Source organism: Phalacrocorax carbo, chromosome 13 (assembly GCF_963921805.1).
Source record: "Phalacrocorax carbo chromosome 13, bPhaCar2.1, whole genome shotgun sequence".
Lineage (NCBI taxonomy): Eukaryota > Metazoa > Chordata > Aves > Suliformes > Phalacrocoracidae > Phalacrocorax > Phalacrocorax carbo.
The window spans coordinates 16,574,802-16,592,175 of record NC_087525.1 but is presented as its reverse complement, the minus strand read 5'-3'; the positions used below and the strand labels follow the sequence as shown (position 1 = coordinate 16,592,175).

The 17,374-nt window shown below is 41.9% G+C and overlaps 1 protein-coding gene across 2 annotated transcripts in view; it reads left to right on the top strand.

Annotated features, from left to right (window-relative positions):
- The window catches only part of LRMDA (leucine rich melanocyte differentiation associated), a 671,621-nt gene extending 655,677 nt beyond the window's left edge, over positions 1-15,944 (top strand). For both annotated transcript variants that reach the window (XM_064464928.1, XM_064464927.1), the window contains one exon: positions 13,734-15,944. In XM_064464928.1, the coding sequence (XP_064320998.1) occupies positions 13,734-13,874 (141 nt within the window). In that variant the 3' untranslated portion in view covers positions 13,875-15,944. The remainder of the gene's footprint in view (positions 1-13,733) is intronic.
- Positions 15,945-17,374: the final 1,430 nt, after the last annotated feature.

Sequence of the window (17,374 nt, the reverse complement as noted above, 5' to 3'; positions counted from 1 at the left end):
CCTAAAGGTTAAGATAGTAATGGCTGAGTTTTCTAATCCTGGGATAATATTAATGCCCCAAATCCACGCAGGAAAAGTGTGTAGCATTTTGAAAATTGTGGAAAATTTAGGTTTGAATTCGCTTATTTGTCTCTCACCCACGGCTGACTCCGCGGCACGGGGGGTAGCAGGGAGAAGAGCAGGAAGTGCAAGACAAAGACAAAACCAGGGAGAATTATCAACAGAAAAATGGTGTTCTTGGTCCAAACAAGCCACTTGCACTACATGAGCTAATTGTAAGAATAGACTATTTCTAAACTGCAGCTGTTATGTGCTTAAGCAAACCCTGCTGGGAGAACTGCTTTGTAGAACACCTCTGCTAGCACAGACACACAGAGAGCCCTTTAATAGAGCAATTCAAAGTGCAGTGTTTAAGGGAAGCATTTTCAGCTCCCAAATTTTCCTGAGCCTATTACAGGATGTGCTCCTACCTTGTCACCCTGACATAGGTTTTCCGTAAATGTTTTCTATTTTCATTATCTTTTTGCCTATGCTAAATCAAAACAACGGCGGCCGAAGGCTGTGTGCGCGTGTTGGGAGGTGAGTAAGGGGGGCTGTGGGGGAATGCTCAGGTTGTGTGATAGAAAATGATAGGTGTCAAAAAAAAAAAAACCCACAAAACACCCAGCTTGGTCATCATCGTTTTCTTTGTATGACAACCTTTTTTTTTGTCTGTCCCTGGGGACTAGTAAGATCACTCGTATGGTGGTCAATTTTAGATGTGCTCTTTCTCTACTCTTCTCTTTTCTCCTGCCTCCCCCGGCTCCTCATCGGTGCACCCCTGGCGCAAGACTGTTGCTCCTGGGTTCCTAACTGTGTTAACTCCATCGTGCTGCTGTGCTGAGTGCCCCTCGTCCTTAACGTCTTTATGCCAACACCCAAACGCTCCCAGCAGCAAGGGGTTAATCGTCTGCTTTCAATGCGCTTTAAAACTCTCAGCTCTTGGGGAGGATGTTTCCATGAGGGTTGAATGTAATTATGAAATAATACAGGCGCTCTGTCGTATTTTTGGTGAGCGATACTGAAGTCCTTGCTGTTGTTGCTGCGTGTGTTTATACTGTGGCTCTTCTTTCAATGTACTTGATGCAAGGTATTTGCAAATTTGAGCCTTTGGGCTTTAAATGTTGTGCTGCTTCTTCTGTTCCTTATTCACTACAGATTATGTATAATTGATGACCTGCATTTACAGACATGGGTGGTATACAGATGTAAATGTTATTATAGCTTTTATATTTTATGTTCTCTCTGAAAGATCATTTTGTCTTTGAATAATACTCCTGTTCAGATTTTGGGGGGTTTATCTCTAAAAGAGAATATGAAATGGATATTGCACATCGTATATTTCTTAAAAGTAATTTGGAATTTTAGGGTATGGGATTGGTGGTGACTGATACACTGCCTGGATGAGATATATCCCTTTGAAAATAACAGCGCCAGTACATGCCTGCATCTGTCTAACCTCATAATTCACTTTCACATTGGGTTATGGATGTCTGCATTCAGTGAGTCTATCTTCCCTTTAGGTATTATTTCAGCCCTTTGAGATAATAAGGAAAGTTTAATTGCGTTGTTAATTGATTTTTTGCACAACATTATTACCTTGATTGATTGCAGAGTTGATGAAAATGTTAGACACAGGCAGTGTAAAGTATCAGCCCAGTAAGGAGTGGGAGCCTTGTGGAGAATAGATAACCTTGATGTTAAGAGCTATATCCTTCAGATATGTCTTCCCTTGACATATTGATGGCCCTTGAAAAGGGAAAAGCTGATTGTATGCAGAATGTAATCATTAAACCCACTTCAGCTGGCTGTTGATTAATTTGTTTTTTCCTGAAGGATCTAGTTAAAGAGAAGGCCTCACTAGTATCAACAGCAGCCATTTTCCAAGCTTCAGATTATTCTTAACCCTCTCCTAGAAGAAAGAAAAATGATACTGTCTTGGTTTAGACAGGCAAATTGTCTGAAAACATTCAGTCCAACTGCAATTTGGGGATTATAACACTCACTTTATCCCGTTAACTACTGCTTCCTCTATGACCTCTCCTCCCCCTGCCTTCAGTATTCAGCTTCGCCACAGCCACAGCTAGCAGAAAGTCACGTCTGATGTTTTCTGAGTAAGGCCAGCGTCTGTTCTCGGCAGAGATGCCAACAGGGATGTCAAGCTTGTTTTTTGCCCAAAGACTGAAATACTTCAGTAGCATAGAGCTGCTTCCCAGGAGCCTCTCTGAAAGGACCAGAGGGTTCACTGCACACACGTAAGTGGTTAAGCTTTCCTTGTCCCTGAAAAGATCTTTCTGATATAATTTTTTTTGTTATTGCTTTTGAGGTCTTCAGTAGGGCAGTTGTGCTGTGCATCACTTCTGTTGCAGAGCACAAAGGGTGCTGTGGAAATCAGCGTGCCCGGTACTCCCTCCTTCAGGACAGGGGCTGTTGGGTGCTGCCCCGGGGCTTAAGAGCAGGAGCCGTGCACTTAGCCAAACAGTGACTGCGTGTGGCCGGCTTTCCCACTGTGAATTCATGTGATGGTCTCATCGCAGATGACCTGCTACCTTCAGAGCTCTTCCTGTTTTAATGGCACCCGCCCTGAGCAGAGGCGAAGAGCGTTACCTGTAAGAACCATTGCCAGATGGCCTTCCTGTGGCAGATGGGACTTCCTTGGCCAAAAAACATTCTCTGGATTGAGGGGCAGCTTCTGTCTTAGGCATTTCTTCCATTTGTATCAGCAAATGACCCAAGACATCTAAAACATTTATGCAGCCTTAACCAAGCACTTGAATGCCTTGGAAACAGGGTGTGGTGGAGATTTTATCCTTCAGTTAACCATTTAAAGGATATTTGGTGAAGTCGTGGTAGGTAGCAGGGTATTGCTTCCTGTTTAGCTTGGTAGTCTCAAAGACAGTCGCTGTTAATTTGTGCTCGTGAGTGATATGGTGATCAGCGTTGCTTGATTGTTTGGCCAGATGTGTTTTATTAGGTCCAATGTGCACATTTGCCAGTTGGCTCCTTTTTAATATGGGGACATGTTAACTTACGACATAGTCAAGTCTGACAAATTTGAACCAGCCAAATAAGTGAGTAATATTTCAAGCTGTCAAAGCGGGTGAATACTGATTAACTGACACACTCCAAAAGCTCTCACCAATATCCATGCTCCAGTGGAAAACGTTTACTAAGCATAATACTTGTTAGAAAGTCTTCGGTGCTTTGACTAAACTTTAATGACTCTGACCCTAATGGAGGGGTTTTAATGTGCCTCTCTCGAGCTATTTCTTAGCCCCCTATCGTTTATCTTTAGCAAAAGCTTCCATAGAGGCTAAAAGTGCACTTGTAAACTATGTTCTGCTGTCCACCGTGATTTAACCTTCAGCCTCCCTCTCATTAGCATGTTTTTAGAAGGCAGCTGAGGAAGGGCGAAAAGAGTGTTGAGGGTAGGAAACAATGCTAATGTTTTGGCATGCGGTACTGGAGGCAGGCAGCGTTTGGGAGCTAGACCGTGGCCGGTAAGTATTTAGCAATAGCAGATGGTGTTACAGCAATACAGCACAGAACAAAATTCTGCTAAGAGGAGAGCCCGGCCTTAGTCCAGAGAACTACATATTTGCTGAGCACTTCGGATGGTTGGATCCAGATGCGTTTCTGGTTTCATTCGGTGCTCTAGAGCAGCAGCTATGGAAGAGAGAAAGGAGCTCACCAGTTGTGTGGGGTCCGGATGTGTCTTGCAAAGTGCCAAATGCCATCAGCTTCCACTGGAAATTAAGGGAATCCAGGGCCTTGTAGAGTCAGCTTCTTAAAAAACGCTGGTTTTTGTATTAGGAAGAATCATAGCAATCCTATCATTAGCAATTAGTTAAATGTTGCCTTTGTTTCTGTGGAAGGGCTTATGGAAAGGAGCAAGTAATGGCATGCAAAGAAGGTTCCCTTAACTGTATCATAATGTGACAGCAGCACTATTTCATTATGCTCTTTAATTTTATTTGAGAGACTTTCTTTCCCAGCTTTAAAAATAAAAAGCAACTTGTCTTTATTTCAGATGACTCTCTTGAGAAATTTCAAACCAATTGAGCCAGACTGAATTTTGTATGGCTTTTTTTTTCCCTAATGTGAACTCCTCCAGCAGGAACACATTTGAGATCCAAAAGCAAGTTTTACTCATGAGATGAGCCAAATTTATGTCTAAACTCTCCAGAAGGGCCCTGCTGCTCAAATTTTTTTCACAGAAGAATTTGTAATTTTATTGGAATGCTTGCAGACTTTCCGAACAATTATTCCAAAAGTTTGCTTTCTGCCCCATAAATCATGGTACATTTGTTTAATTCTATCACAGTTACTAAAAGAGCTTACTTTCCTCTTTTTTCCCCTCTTGCATTTTACTGCTAATGCAATCTGTGCGCGGTTAAAGTTTGTGAAGTACAATATAATTATACTTTCTTTCTGTTTTCTTAATGACCCTGTCATTCTTTATGGTTTAACTCCATTGCTGATTAATGTAAGTATTATTAGTAGAACATGGTCCGAAGTGTAGAGCAGCCTACAGAAATGCCATTTTTGCATACGTTAGCCAAATTAACTGAAAACTTTCTAGGTTAATATGGTGAGCGAACACCAAACAGCTGAACTCTAATATATGGTAGGGATGGGATTTTACAACCGCCTTTTCCTCCACCATTCTGAACGTATTGACAGTGTCCCTTGCATCACTTCAGCGATCATACTGTTGCATTATCAAAAGCAATAGGTTGTTCGAAACAGTGCTGGCATTTATATCGTGACTGCGAGAAGAGCGAGTGCCACCCCAGCTGCAGGGGAAGGCGGTCACCTCCCCCGCCCCCCGTGCAACATTTTTGAGCCTTTTGTTCAGACCAGCGACATCCTTTTGTAGCCATCTGTATACACAAACTGATGCTCGCTGGGATTAGCCCACCAGAAGTCAGGCTGCCGGGCGAAACGCTGGAAGCGGAGGTTGTATAAATATAGGCTTTGATCGTGACAGAACAAGAAATTGGCTGCAAAACTAACAAACAGCATTGCTTTAATTGTCGTATCGGAATATTTCGTTTGCTGGCGTGGTCCGTTTTTTAGACAAATGCATGCTGCCCTCTAGTGCTGATGCTCTCGGGCTGAAGCTGCCTGGCGGGAGGGGAGCGGGCAGATGGGTCTGTTTTGGCGGGGAGTGGCTTTTTGGGTAGCAAAATCGCTGCTCCGGTTTGGGGTGTTTGGTTATTAGTAGCAAGCAATTAAACTCTTGTGACATCGGTTTAGAGGTGAAGGGTGTTTAATAGATGTAACCTGACTTGCATTGGGGATTTACAGTAATTCGTTCTGCTTTTACTCTACTACTTTTATTTAGACCATATATGAGAGAATAAGCTTATGAAGCAGTGTTAAACTGTGAACCCATACTTCCTTTCCTCCACCTCCTTCAAGGGTATTCAATATATCCAAATTTAAGCATCAGTTCACGCCTAATACCTGGCATGCCGATGCTTTCCGTGCACTTGGGTTTCTTTGACTGCAGTGCCTAGCTCACTAGACAATTTGTTACTCAGTATTTTTAAAAAATCTGCTCTAAAATTTCAACAGATTCAACAGGAAATATTTAATCAGAAAGCGTTAATTCCACCCATGGCATTACTTGAGAGTGCAAAAATGGTGAAGATGCACTGAAGAGACAAAAGCATTTGGGTTTATTTGTTTGTTTTGTACTTTTTGCTTCATTTTCACTAGAGACAGACATCCACACACACCCCCAATGTATTTCTCTGATGATGGTTACAATAAGCATGGAAAGATTCCAAAGAAATCCCAAGTGTGGGACCTTAAATTGTAACAATGATACCCAGAGGAGTATGGAACTGGTTAATCATTTAAAGTATTATGCCCTAAATGCTCCTATTTTAGCCAACAGTAGAGAATCTGTAGACAGCACATGCCCAGATCAAAGCTGATCATGTCAATGTCATTCAAGGAGGGAGAGATACCCTCCTTTCCCCCTTCTCTCCCCCCTACCCTTTTTTTTAAACAAAGTATGACATCTGAGGAACAGTGTGTTGATTGTTCCACTGCCAGGATACGCATAATGGAAACATTAGCTCCAAGATAACTTTTAATCTGTCAGCCTAATGGCTCCTTAATGTGTAGAGGGCTTTAAATGTATGTCAGCCAGGGCTGTATAAAGTAATATAGTTTGTGGCCTGAATGGATCTAGATGACTCCGCACCATGACACAATATGGTTTATTATTAAGTATCAGCTCATCAGCTTATTCCCACGGACTTGGACAAGCTTCTCAATTTTCCAGTAACAGATTATGTGAGAAAAAGCTTGCAGCGCATTTTTTTTCTTTCTTTTTTCTTTTACCTTTTTTTTTCTTCCACGCCGTCCCCGTCCCCCCCCCCCCCCCCCCCCCCCAAATTACAAGTTTCATCTCCAGCTGCATTGGGAGCCCTGAAGTGTATTTACAGCAGGCTGCACTTTATCACACATCAGCTTGACTGCTAGTTTACACTGAACATTTATGCAGCTCCCTTGGCCCAGGATGCAAACTTCACATCTTTGTATTCCTATCACCTTCGTTGCAAATTTTTCCAACATCCTCTCCCTGTTGACTGCTTTCCTTCCCCTCCCCTACTCTCACTTCCCCACGTACTCCCCCCTTCCCCCCCCCCTTCCTACAAACAGGCCAGTGAGACTTGACATGTCACAGTACTTGTCTGTGCAGGATACTTGCAATAAGTCAGTGTCTTAGTTGGCCTGCGCTGATTCCTCTCAGCTGTAGCTTAGGTGTATAGCTCCAGCGCCATTCCTGTAGGCTGGATACAGATTGGGTTTTGTGCCTTTCTGTAATGTCTTTGTCTGAAAGACCATTTTGTGCCCCATGCTGTTGGGTGTCCAGAGCAAAATATTATTGCTTTTTGGTGCCCCTGCGCTGGGAGCAGAGCAAGAGGCAGCTCACCTCCCCTGAGTGTGACGGGTACCTTCCTTCAGTGCTGTTACCCACGGACGGGGGGGGAGAGTCAGGATCAGCAGTGTGCTTCAGTAGGAGGAATGTCCTCCTCCTCCAGGAAACCTGCAGCGGGCTACACCCCTTAACCCTTGAGGACTTCTCTGGGAGTATTTGGGGACAAGACTGCAAGAATTGTGGCTGTGGTACGGAAATGCTGCTTTAGCCGCAGTGAGCTCTGTCCTCAGCCTTCTCAGGCACAACCTCATCCCTCTACGCACAGATAGTTTTGGAGGAATTAAGCATTATTTTTGCTTACGTTTGGCGTTTCTATCCTCTTAAAAATTAATTAGTTTATAACGTAAGTTAATATTTGTGCATGTGTTACTTAAGCACTTGTGAGTATTTTATTATACTGTTTTAGGGAATTTTGGTTTGGGTTTGGTTTATTGCTATGCTATTTCAGGTCTTTATGAGCTAACCCTTCTACAGCATTTGGCTGTAGCACAACCAGAGCCATTCACGTCCTTATCTGTTGTACGCTCCTCTTTCTGTTGCTCCCTCTGCTCTGATTTAAGGGGTCTAGATCCTGCGTCCTGCCTGCAGGATGGCGTTCTGGGAACCGCAGTTGCAACAAACAGGCGTAGCTGTGGGAGTCGGAGATCCCATCGCCTTAGCAAGGACAGCTGCAACTCCTCCGTTCTTTTCCTCTGTCTCACTGTGGTTTTTGAGCTCGAGCTTCTCCATGCTGCCGGTGGATGGTTTGCTGGGCAGGGTGCACGCCTGGGTGGACCTCTCCGAGTTACATACTTGGCTGCATTTGGGAGGACGTAGTGACCCCGGTGGTGCATTGCACCCTTCCTTATCTTCCAAGCGATCTCAGATTCCCGTGTCCGAGGATTTGTAGGCTGGATCATGTTCAGTAGAAACAATTGTTCTGCTCTACCAGAAGTCAACGTGAAGTACAAAGAGTCTGCCTAAAATCCCCTCCCTTCTCATCCTGTAAGTTTATAGTTATAAATTTTTTATTAAATTTGGCCCATTTTAAGAGCGTGGACCAACAACATAATTCAACAAGTGTTCTTTTCTGCTTTTGGCTCCAGCAGGTCTCCAAAAGTAAAGGATTTCTCATTTCTAATTGTTCAAAGCATTGTTCTTGTTTATAAATTTATATTTCCACATAAAAACCTATGAAGGCCCTACTCTAAATAAATAAATATCTGCAAGGTAAAGCAGAGGAATGAATCTTAGAAGACTGAGTTACTTGGACAAACTCTCAATATTTTTGGAAGAAAAAAAACCCTTTTTTTCAGTATTCTTTTTTTTGCTTTTTTAGTATTTTTAAAGTATCTCCTTGATGATACAGCCACAAGACTCAGTAGAACTAAAAGTGTATTACTTGGGTCCAAGTAAACTTTCTGTTTATTTCTTTTTTTCCTGTCACTGTTAGATATTTAGCACCTCTGCTCTCCTCCCCTCCCACCCCTTCCCAGGTCCCCACTCTTGCGTGCTGTGAGGCTTTGTGAGGATCTGTGCTCCCCAAATTTTGACCTGATTTGACTGAATGTCCGGCTGAAGTTTTTGGGGTTTGGGTTTGGTTTTGTTGTTTTCTGTTGTGGTTTTTTTTTTTGTTTGGGTGGGTTTGTTTGTAATGATTCATTGAGGCTTACAAAGCAAATAATTCAAAGGAACACATTTGGAAATATTTTTATACTTTTTACAGCAGTCAGTTGTTTTAATATTCTTAATGAGGAATATAAAATAGATTGCCAGGTGTGAGGTATACTCCAATTAGATGGAGTGATTATTTTTTTACTAAAATTACTTGAGAGTATATATAACTTAATTCTTCTGATTTAGTAGAAAAAAATAACCTACGTGCTACTGAAGGTGAGAGGATTAGGCTCCTAAATTCTTGAAAATCTCTAGTACTTCATTTCTCATAGAAAGTCAAAGTGGAATTGAAAATAACAAGCTGTCAACTAGACAACTAGATAAAGTTGTTAGAATTTCCATGAAGATAAAAACAAAATGAAAAATCACTAAACCCCTGTACAAAAGGACTTTTTGTTTCAAACCAGCTTTACTTATCCATTAGATGAAAAGGATTTCAAGAGTTTTAAATTAATTCAACCGATGGAGGCATTTTCCCTAAATCGGTAGCATTGTAGACTTGAAACTGTTTGCAGATAGGTATTAATTCTCCCCTAAATGTTGTAGGTAGGGAATTATTTTCCTTTAAAGGAAGTTTATATTAATATTTGAGGGGAATTTTGCAACTTCTGTTCATTAATTGTAGAAAATGCCCGAGTGCCTATGAAAAAAATTATAATGGTATTGATATTTCATCCGGAAGAGTCTCAAAACAATTTACAGATCGGCAGTATAACCACACTGAAATGCACCCAGCTTCTTGGTGGAACATGGCAGCTGTTTAATAGCCCATAGCAAAACTCACAACAGCAGGTTGTGGAGAAAGAGATGAATATGGATCAAATACAAATTGGCAGTGGAGGATTTAGGTACTGAACTCAAATTAAAGTCAGGCAAGGTAGAAATCCACTAGAATATTGAGTCTGTGTACTTTATCTGGCCACAGTTCCTGGTATGAGGACCTGTGGGTCCTCATGTGAAAGGCAGGCAGGGGACTGTATGCTGAAATGTAATCCCTGATGTATAGCATAGACCGATGTGTTTGACAAACAAATTTAATTGTGAATACTTTGCTGTTTGCACTTGCAGAGGGGCTTATTAAAAACATTTGATGTTAAAATGGGTGCCTGAGGGGGACCTTGGGCAGATGTGGCAATAGATTTTGATGGGGGTGGCAAAAGTTTTGGCTTGACTACCCTAGTTTTAGTAATTACTTTTTAAAGAAAACAGAATACTACTGGAGAAGGTTGTGTTGCTAACAGCCGCCCCAGCTGTGATGGCTGGGAGGTGTTTTTTTAATAGACATAGAGCATTTGCTAGGGATAAAAAGCAAACTAAGAAAGGCAACAAGATGCTACCAGATGACAATTCCCTTCTGTCACCATCGGCCTGAGCTGAATTTCGACCTGTGACTGAGGCTGTACGATCTATAGCATGTCCCATTGCAACTTCTTTTTACAGTTTTCCATATAATACGTAAGGATCTGCAAACTTTTTTTTTTGCTCTGTGGGGGGCGTATGCAGGTCCAACTGCACCATAGCTCTCTGCAACACATGCCCGATTTAAAAGGAGCAAGCATGACTTGAACTATTTTTCATGTGCTTTAGTATGCATGTATGTACTTATTTATTTATTTGGATAATTGGGTTTTCCCTCAGCTAAGGAAAAGCTGGTGTTGCTGACAATACAATGTGTTTGTGAAAAAAGACTGATACCACAACACATGCAAGGAACTGCAAGGCCATTACTTACCCAGCATAATTAGAACATCCATTCCGAAGGGGGAAAACATTTAAAAGATAAAGAGTGAATTTAAAAATGATTCTTCCCAATGCATTTTTTTCATAATTATAGTTTTAACAGCTTGTGGTGATGGTAGAAGCAGCTACTTAAGAAAAATTAGAAGCCTCATTCGGGGAAGATGATCCCTCAAGAGACCTTGTGTTGTCATTTCTTAAGAACCGCGAGCAGAAACCTCATTCAGGATGCCGTGTGTTGTTTTGATGTATAGGGGGTATACTTAGCTGCTTATGGCCAATGCTGGATATTTTAATTAAAAAACACCGCAACAGCCACAGATGTATTGTTTCCCCCTTATTCCTCCCCTTGTCTGTGTGCAAAGACACTAGCGTACTCCTGCCTCTGGACTGCAAGGAACGAATACCACAGCAGATAGGCAGGAGGGAAGCTGGAGGTTTCCTAAAGTCATGCGTGACATGTCTTAGCATCAAAATTCTCATTGCAGCACACAAGCCTTTTGTACGTCTCCGAGTTTTCTGCAGTCGCCAAAGGAAGGTGGGAAAAGTAGAGAGAAAACAAAACAACCACCAGTCGCCGCATTTAATTTATGAGCAAGATTATTGTTTTACAAATAACCTTCGTGATAAATAAAGTCTCATGGCAACATTTTCGACCGTGCTTTTATCAAGACTCTCTGAGCGGTGTGTGTAATATGCCTGGCAATCGAATCACAGCTGTGTGCCTGGGTAGGGAATCTCAGCGGAGACAACACTTCCTTAATTTAAACAATTGTAGGCTGCAGGAGTTCAAAAATTTCAGCTGACTTTAACTGTCACTAGCCCAAGCACCTTTATCCCCAGGCGAGCAGCAGCAGCTGGATTTCATTTCCTGCTGCCAGACTGTCCGACATCTTTGCTGAACATCCCGGGAACTGAGCGTCTTTACTTTAAGGATTTTATTCAAGGTGACAGCTCCTCACACTTTAGCGTTCAGATCACCTCAAGTAGCTGAGATATCAGTGAAAATGAGAGCACTTCTCCAGCAAACTCCAAATTTAGATTGACTGAGGTTATCCTTAGGCCTCTAGGCCCAGCCTCCACGACAGCACAGGCCTGCCAGTAACTTTAAAACTACAGTGGAGTTTGTAATGATGTCTGGGGAGAAATATTCTGCTGGAGCAGCGGAGGATACTATAAGCGATAGGAAATGATGTCAGATTTAGTTAGGGCTGGAGACAGTGTTGGAATATACTTGGCATAATATGGCACCGGTATCTCTGTCAGCATCTCTGTTTTCTGTCACTGCACACAATCGCGGGCCTGTCTGTAGTCCTGACAGTGTCTTTTCAGATCAGGTTATTGCCAACTCGGAGACCGGCTCGGCGCAGCACCATACAGCCCCCTTTGTTTGAAGTCTGCCCTTTTGTCATTAATGCACTTGATGTCTATTTAAATCTGACTGTGAATGCAGTATCTGTTTTCCTGTCAAGAGATCATTGACAATATTAATACCTCATGTCCTTGCCTCATTTTCTAAGCGCTGACACCTAGCTACAGTCTCCAGCATTCATCAAACAGCACTCTCTCACCAGCATCTCTATAAACAGTCTTGCTTCCAGTCCTCAAGAAATGCGGCAGACCTCAAACAAGACTTTTATCAATGCCAGTGAAAAGGGAGTCTGAAGAATGCCATTAATAAACTGTTCGTATCCTTTACGTTTAGAGCTCTAAATGGCCTTGTTACCAGCCTAATGCCTGCTGCAGTTTGACTTGGAATATCATCTGTTTAGGCAGAGGGGAAAAAAACCCCTTGCTTTTCATTAGATGCTTGTTTAGGAATGACAGGATCATCCCTTGAATGTGGAAACTGCTCCACTAGTGAAATTATTGAAATTGAAGTTATTGAAGAAAGCTCTGTGGAGGAGGGAAAGGGGATCAGGCACTGCACCATACAGTCCCCATTTGTGTTATCCTGAAGAGGAATGTGTTTTTCACAACAAATGACAGGCCTATCAATATTTTTTTTTCTCCATAGGAATGTGTTACTATCCTGATGTCTTAGAAGGAAAGAAGAGCATGGGTTAACATTAATCTTGCACAGACCATGCCTTCCAAGGCTTTAGTTGTTTATCTGACACACATTATCCTGGAAAAATAGATGCAGAATATAAAAGCTTGCATCTTTAATTCATACTGCAGGTGGGCACAGTATTTGCTATGTGAGTCCTGGAGAGCTAGAACAGCAACGAGTGAGGCTCTGCTCCCCCATCGTCACCCTTTGTGTAAGGCAGTGTTTGTTTCCTTTGGGCGAGGGTATGTGTGCCCTTATGGGGCTGAGCTCCATACTTCGGTGATTGCTGTGGAAAGACACTCCCACGGTAGAGGAGACTCTTTCACCTTCCTTTTGTGTGTCGGAGACGACTTTAATTTGACTATATGTGCTTGGGGGCACAAAGAACAAGTCTGCTAGTAAAATTTAGCATCTTGGAGGATGTTCACAGGTGGGATGTGACTGTGAACTTACGCTTTCACATACCACTTAGTACCACCAGAGGGGATGCTTTTGAATAAGGTAGTGAGATCTGCAGGTACGCGTGTCGCACCCGCAGCGGTTAAGGCTTCCTCGGGCGTCTTGCCGCCTGTACCCACTGAGAATAATGCACCTTGTCTCCCAAAAGCATGTTGTTTGGAGAGCTACTTTGGAAGTGCTTTTACTAAATGTTTATTTGTATGTCTGGGAAAAACGCTGGAGTCTGGAGGGCTGGCGGTTAGGAAGTCCTAAGTTCTAGCCTACGTCTGTCGATGGCTTGCTGTGGATTTCAGCCGGTCACCTCGGTCTCTGCTGCTGCGAAGCAGAGATGGCTTTTGGTGCTTGCAGGGTGACTTTGTGAAGGTCTGAAAGGCTTTTCCTGGATCCACATTAAACTGTAGCTATTTGCTGCTTTTCTTCATTTTGGTTTAAATCATCAGGAACACACTGTAAACGTGCAGCAGGGAGATTACAGAGAGTGCAAGGTGTAACTTCAATGTAGACTTTCTGGTTTTTAAAAGCAGGAGAAGATGTACTGTGATTTAAAATGCAGTGTATGATGTTTCAGTGTTATGCCATTCCATTTTTGAAGACACTTGTGGATATATGTTTAACAGAATAGGTCGTGCAGGTATTTGAACACTTGCTTCCCCAGTGATTCAAAACTGCCGATTGAAATGGTAATACTGAATATTTCAAATGCACAAACTTTCTTTTGTGGGAAAAGGGAAAACTGTTCCCTCCCCTCCTTCAAATTTCCCTAGTTATGTGCTTTATTTGTGTATTATGCCACTGCTGTCCTAATTGTCATTAATTTCCTTTTTATTGTAGGCATATTGGGAAAATGCCGCTACATTTACTATGGAAAACATTCCGAGGGCAACAGATTCATCCGAGATGACCAGCTATAAAACGCAGTGTGGTTTCTGGCCTCTTCAATCCCTCCACATAAGAAGCACAAATTGCATCTGAATTTTGAGCATGTAACTAAAGTCCTCTCGTGCCTTCTGCTGACTTTGCCAAGCCTGTCAAGATCATCCTTCTATCTTAGTCTGAGTAGTCACATAGAGATTGACATGATTGCCTTTAAGCAGGTCCCATCCACCAGTGTGACAGACAGCTGCAGCCGAGCACCCGGCCTGACAGGAGGAGCACCGTGATGGATTGCCTGGTCCAATTGCTGCTTGCAGGAGAGCAGGGGTCACACCTGGGGCTGCAGTGAGCATGCTCCATCGGTCGGCACCTTAGCAAAAGCAGCGCGGTTATCTCCCGCGTGCCTGTTGAGCGAAAGTGGCTGGTGATATCAAAGTGTTTATAAAAGAGAGAGGCTATAATTTCAGATGAAAAAGCCCTTATCTGTTCGTATTTTTTTCCCTGTGAATTAAGTGCTTGTGTTTCTATCGTCTCATACGTGCTTATACAAATCCTTTCATGGTGGGATTTTTCTGTTTGGTCTCGTCCCTCCCCTCCCAAATGAGCCTAGGTGGATTATTTTTTTCTTTCAATAGGGGAAAAAAAAAATATATCCTGAAAGTATTTCAGCCATGCAAAGTACTATCAATTTATATATTTATAAAAGGAAAAGGATCTAAGCAATTTTGCAGACAAACAAAATTTGGTCATTCTTAAATTACATCTAACTTTGACCTTCAGAAAAGGGACCGTTTTTGAACGCTGTAGAATTGTGGCACTGTATATACTTGGAAGAAGCCCTCACCTGTGATATTGACAGCGTGTATTATTCCTGTTTTACTGCACAAGATATTTTTAACTTGTATGGAGGTTACATTTAGAATTACATGCTTAAATTTGAAAAGAAAAAAGTGCTTAGAAAGAGTGATATAAAATAAAATTGCCACCAGATGGATATGATTAGTCAGAGGGGAAAAAAGTCAACAAAAGTAAATGATGGAATTAACGTAACTAACAGCTTTACGAATATGTTCTAGAGAAGAGTTCTGATTAATCTCTTTTGACGTCTACGTAAGAAAGGCTGTTGTCAAATTTTCAGTGGAAGAAATAAAAATACATGGCATATTTCCTGCTTTGCTGATAAATAGGTTGGACATACTTAGAATCATGAAGTTGTTACTGTGGGGGGTGGGGGGGCGAAATTCCCAGTACTTCGTACATATATTGTGTTGAGCGCTACTGGATGCAGTGGGATTGGCAAGGGAATATGCAAACATTCTGACCTCTGGGCTGCTCCAGACCCATGCATATTGGTCCCAGTCCAGCTGTCTGGCTGTTCTTGGCTTGTTTGAAGTTACTTGGTGGTCTTTATTCACTTTCCTGGTTGAAAAAAAATGTCACTTTTTGGAAGTTGCCTACTTTTGGGGGGCTGTTAGCAGCGAGTGGTGCAGGTGGAAGTGAACTGGATGTTGAAGCCAAGTGTGAAATCAGGTTTGACCGATGAAAAAGAATGAGACGCTGGCAGGGTGACAGAGGAAGGCTTGCTGCTGCTGACCGTTTAGGCCTTACTCAGTAAATGGAAGCCTTCACTCACTCTGAAAGTCAATAATAAATCTTTAACGGATACTTAAAATTAGTGATGAATGTAGAACGATCCAGTTCACACCACCTGCGGCTCAGATTGAGCTCTGAGCTGTTTGCCATACAAATTTCTGTCTGGAAAGCGCATTTTGGCCACTTGTAACGCCTCTGCTAATGTCATACGTGGCTACGAATGAAATGCCAATTCGCATTAGAAGTCCTAGCAGATATTAGATAAAGGAAAACTGCATGCCTCTTTTTTTCTTTTCCTTTTTTCTTTTTTTTTTAATCAAAAATATCATTAGACATCTTTAGGGCACTGGTCATCTCTCTGGGTTACCAAAATAACAGCAATCCTAGTTGTTCCTATCATGTTGTCTGTCTCGAAGCCTCCACATGTTTTGTCCATGGCACGTTACAAGCAGCAGGGTTCTGAGTAGGGGTGTTTAGAATAACCTAATGTCACTTTCAGTCCGGTTGCATATATGTTTGTGTCTTTATAAAAGGCTTTAACCCTGCCTCAAACAATAAAGAGCACTTGCAAACTGACCGCATGATTTTTCCATCTTTATTTTGCTTGTTTACTTTTCCTAATGTCAAAACCATTTGTATCATTTTCAGGAGTGTTGTTTTTTCCCAGCAAAGCTTTGGAGGCAAGAATATTTTTGGAATGAGATGTGGTCAAAGTCTCTTCCATTTTGGGTTTTGTTTTCACTTGGGGGATTATATACCTATAGTGAAATGTGGTAACGCCCTAATTAACATTTGCTCAAAGGGAATTCATGCTAAATGTCACTGATTCTGGAAAATCAAAAGGAAAATCTATGAATAATTATTTTGTATTTCTAACATGTATTAGGATATTATTTGAAAACAAGCATGGATATTTATTACTGTTTATGCTGACAGAATTGTTCTTTAATGCGTGGAGCATTTTATTTCCAGATGTCTTCTGTTGAAGTTCTCTTTGAAGAGATGGCAAACCTGGAGCTGCTATCTATGCTTCATTCTTGCCTCAGTGGGGACTGCGCCTGAATTTCTTAGCTGAGCCGAGTATCATTTAGGATGAAGGATGATTGGTAAAGTAATCTAAGAGCAGATTCCGCCCGCTCTCCTTTACTCCCCCTTCTCCGTACATGGCACATCTTTCCTTCTCAAGATTAACTAGGCTATTAAAAATAAAACATTTGCCTGCAAAGCTATATGGATTTTAGAATGTGTATCTCTGCAAGGAACCGCTGCGTTCCTAGGTGTTTGTGTTGTCACAAGAAAAATTTTGGGCAGCCATGTTTCTTGATGGTTAATGAGGTTTGAGATCTGAGGTGTGCTTGGATAAGTACTGTTCAAATACTGCAATTTAAAAAACACCAGAATACCCAAACTTCAGTCTTAGGTTCAGTTGTGTGATGGCCAGTGCTTTGGCTTTTGGCAGACATCACGTCTTCACAAACAAAGACTAGGAGGTGAATGGTTTTACTAGGAGCTGCCTGTAGCAGCTGTGCTGAGCGCCTTCCTAATTTTATGTCTTGAAAATATGAAATCCTAACCTTTTAATTAAAAATAAGAAAAAAAATCCAAACTACAATATTGAAGAGAAATTTTAAAGGTAAATGACGTTCAGTGAAACAGCTACCGTTATGGATACACAGACCTAACCATAGAGCAAACTGGCTCTAATTGCACACATTGCATGCATAAACGATTTGTGGGATGGGTGAAAGCATGTTGCTACTGAAACCATTTCTTTCTCCTTTGTTAGGGCTGAGTCTCACAATACTTGTTCTAGTATTTGATTTACTCAAACCGAGAGTCCCTTTGAAGTCAGCGCTATTATCCATGAGAGTTCGGGTTACTAGAAGAAGGCTGGTTCGCAACTCCCTTTTTAATATATTTGGTTCTGTGAGCAGAGCGTTACATGACACTGTTCAATTCTCGCATCTTCCGTGCAAGTGAAAGATCACTGTTTGTTGGTCTTACGT